General features: G+C 38.2%; 1 protein-coding gene across 1 annotated transcript in view; it reads left to right on the forward strand.

Annotated features, from left to right (window-relative positions):
* The first annotated feature begins 296 nt into the window (after nt 1–296).
* lrpprc (leucine-rich pentatricopeptide repeat containing) overlaps nt 297–2,646 on the forward strand; it is a 56,879-nt gene continuing 54,529 nt past the window's right edge. Inside the window, exons 1-3 of the mRNA XM_016499851.1 lie at nt 297–509; nt 2,048–2,271; nt 2,365–2,487. Of these exons, the coding sequence (XP_016355337.1) occupies nt 331–509; nt 2,048–2,271; nt 2,365–2,487 (526 nt within the window). The 5' untranslated portion in view covers nt 297–330. The remainder of the gene's footprint in view (nt 510–2,047; nt 2,272–2,364; nt 2,488–2,646) is intronic.

Below are 2,646 nucleotides of genomic sequence, written 5' to 3' on the forward strand. Positions count from 1 at the left end.
CATAAGACATAGTAATAGTAATAGCAACTGAATATTCTCGAGGAAATGAGTGAATGCAGCACTTAATTTTCATAACATTTTTCTATAATAAAGTGAAATTTTTTTTTAATATGGAATTATTGCTTTATGACGGGATGTTTTGTACACGCAAGAATTTTTGCAAATATCTGATCTGAACAACTACATCTGATCTGAGTAAATTACGTGAAAGTAACGCACGTGAGGGTAGCGTACTGAATCCCCCCTATGAATACAATGGTCTCGCCCGTTGCTCTCTGGCTTGTCACGTGGTGCGGATGTCCTTCGCTCTTCTGTCTCTACAGGCTAAACATGGCTGCGCTCTTAAGATCAGCCCGGCTCCTCAAATGCTCACCGGCTTTATTGCTTCAGGTCACAGGAAACACCAGACATGCACCGGCAGCTGGTCGTCTTTACAGCGGAGCGGTCGGGACTCCACATGTAGGGCTTTGTGTCCGTCAGACAGTCCCGAGACGGTTAAATGTAAACAGGTATAACGCTGCATGACTCTGTGCCATGCGTGTGTAGATCACGCAGTTGTCATTGAGAGGTGATCGCTCCTATAACAGTACTGAGCGGTTATAACACGTTGATCACGTGCTGTATGCAGGTTATTTAACCACATTTTAACGAACAGATCTAAATATATAAATATATATGTATATCAAAATATCATTTGTTCTTATATAATGGCGTTATATGAGAGAGCATCACTGCAGAATATATGAATGTAACCATTACACTTTTCTTTCAGCTTCTTTGTAATGCTTCTAAACAAATTTTTAGTCATTATTTTTCAATCAGCCTTTTTTGGAAACAATGTAGTAGTATTAAAGCCTTAATCTAAATACATAACCATTAATCCAACTAAAAAGCCTATGATGATAATAAATATGTATATATAATACAGTAGAGTTTTGTTGTGTATAGTTGTTTTAGGCTATACTAGTCTTTCAGTAAACTGTGTGCTAACATGTGCCAAAAGTCAAAGGTCAACATGCCAAGGTCGTTTTGAGCTGTCTCAGAATACTGCACATCGTATTTTCCAACATTTTAGTCATTTTAGTTTCTTGAATTTTGGTTATTCAATTTTTTCCATATGTTCTTCATATTCTATGTGGTGATTAGTTCACAGCAATGACAGAAATTAAATTTTTCAATAAGTGCTGATACTTTCCCCCTAAATTAATTTCCTGGGGCATTCTTACAATTTTAGGGCTTTTTACAACTTAAATATGTGTCATAATTTCAAATTCTTGTATTTAATCAATACATTTTACTATAATAGAACACTATAGGACTGTCTGTTACCAGTCAAATGAAACATTATCAACAAAATCCATCTTTGCACTGCAGAGGTAGCGCAAAAGCTGCATGTGCAGTGCCATTTAGGTAAATCCAAAGAGACTATTTAATGCAGCTCAGAGGTAACAAATGTATTCACACTGTAATAACTATTGCATAAATAATTCTATGAGACCGTTTAAAAATAACATTTTGAATATTGAAAAATTAAACTTTTAAATATAAAACTAAAACTACGACTTGGCAGCAAGTCCCTGTCTTAATGAGTCATTTAATCGTTCATTCAAATTATTAGTTTAAAATGATTGATTGATTCAGTAACAAAGCAAGTGAGTGTCTTTATGAAGTGACTCTCTGTATGATGCTCAATGGTTCTGCTGTGGCTTTGTTTGGAATTTCTTTTTTTTTTTGGGGGGGGGCATTTTAACTGCATTCTAATAGGCTACATGCCACTGAGAATGTATGGACTGTGTGCTTTTTTTTGGCTTTTGCAAAGTGAGTGACACAATCGATAATGTCATCTTGCACATTATTAAAACAATTGTGATATTATCTTAGCTGACACTTATCCAATTAACCCCTACTTGTACATTAAACGTGGACACGATTTTATCAGTTTGTGTCAAGGAGGCCCATTAATTGCATGATTGGTTTTGTAGTGAGCACCATTATTTCTTGTAGTGCCAATGATGTGGACTGATTTGTATACACTTTTGTTTTGCAGTTTGTCCTCATACACATCGGCCCTGCCCTGTGTTAGCTGTCGTCAGTATGGTGTTGTCCCAGAGCAGAGGGGGCTGGTGAAGGATGAGCCCAGTGTGGCGGTCCGCTCCAAGCAGGCTCAGCAGTTTGACTGGGCTCTGGCCAAACTAGACAGCTCAGTCCGAAGGACAGGCAGGGTCACCAAAACACTGCTGCTGCATATCTTCCATGATATTTGCAGAACAGGTACTTGTCTGTTTGTTTAAGGATCTTTCCTGGATCCATTTCCATAAATAAATCTCATGCATGTCATCTCAATTCTGAAATCACTTCCAATAGGATATCCAAGTGGAAATCAAGCCCTGTTGATGCTGAGAAGCTGTGGCTCTCTGCTTCCTGAGGTTCCCCTAGTTGAGCGCATAGAGCTGTCACAACGGATCTGGGATAAGCTTCAAGAACTTGGTATGCATAGAGACCATTGAACAGTTACTTTTTGTACTTCTAAATTAGGGCTGCATGATAAATCGCATGCGATATTTAACACGCATCTTGTCAGAAAAGCCGGTTCTGTAATCAGCGGTAAATCTCCATCACCTGCGGGCTTTCACATTGAGCAGCATT

Source organism: Sinocyclocheilus anshuiensis, unplaced genomic scaffold (assembly GCF_001515605.1).
Source record: "Sinocyclocheilus anshuiensis isolate Anshui unplaced genomic scaffold, SAMN03320099.WGS_v1.1 scaffold1015, whole genome shotgun sequence".
NCBI lineage: Eukaryota > Metazoa > Chordata > Actinopteri > Cypriniformes > Cyprinidae > Sinocyclocheilus > Sinocyclocheilus anshuiensis.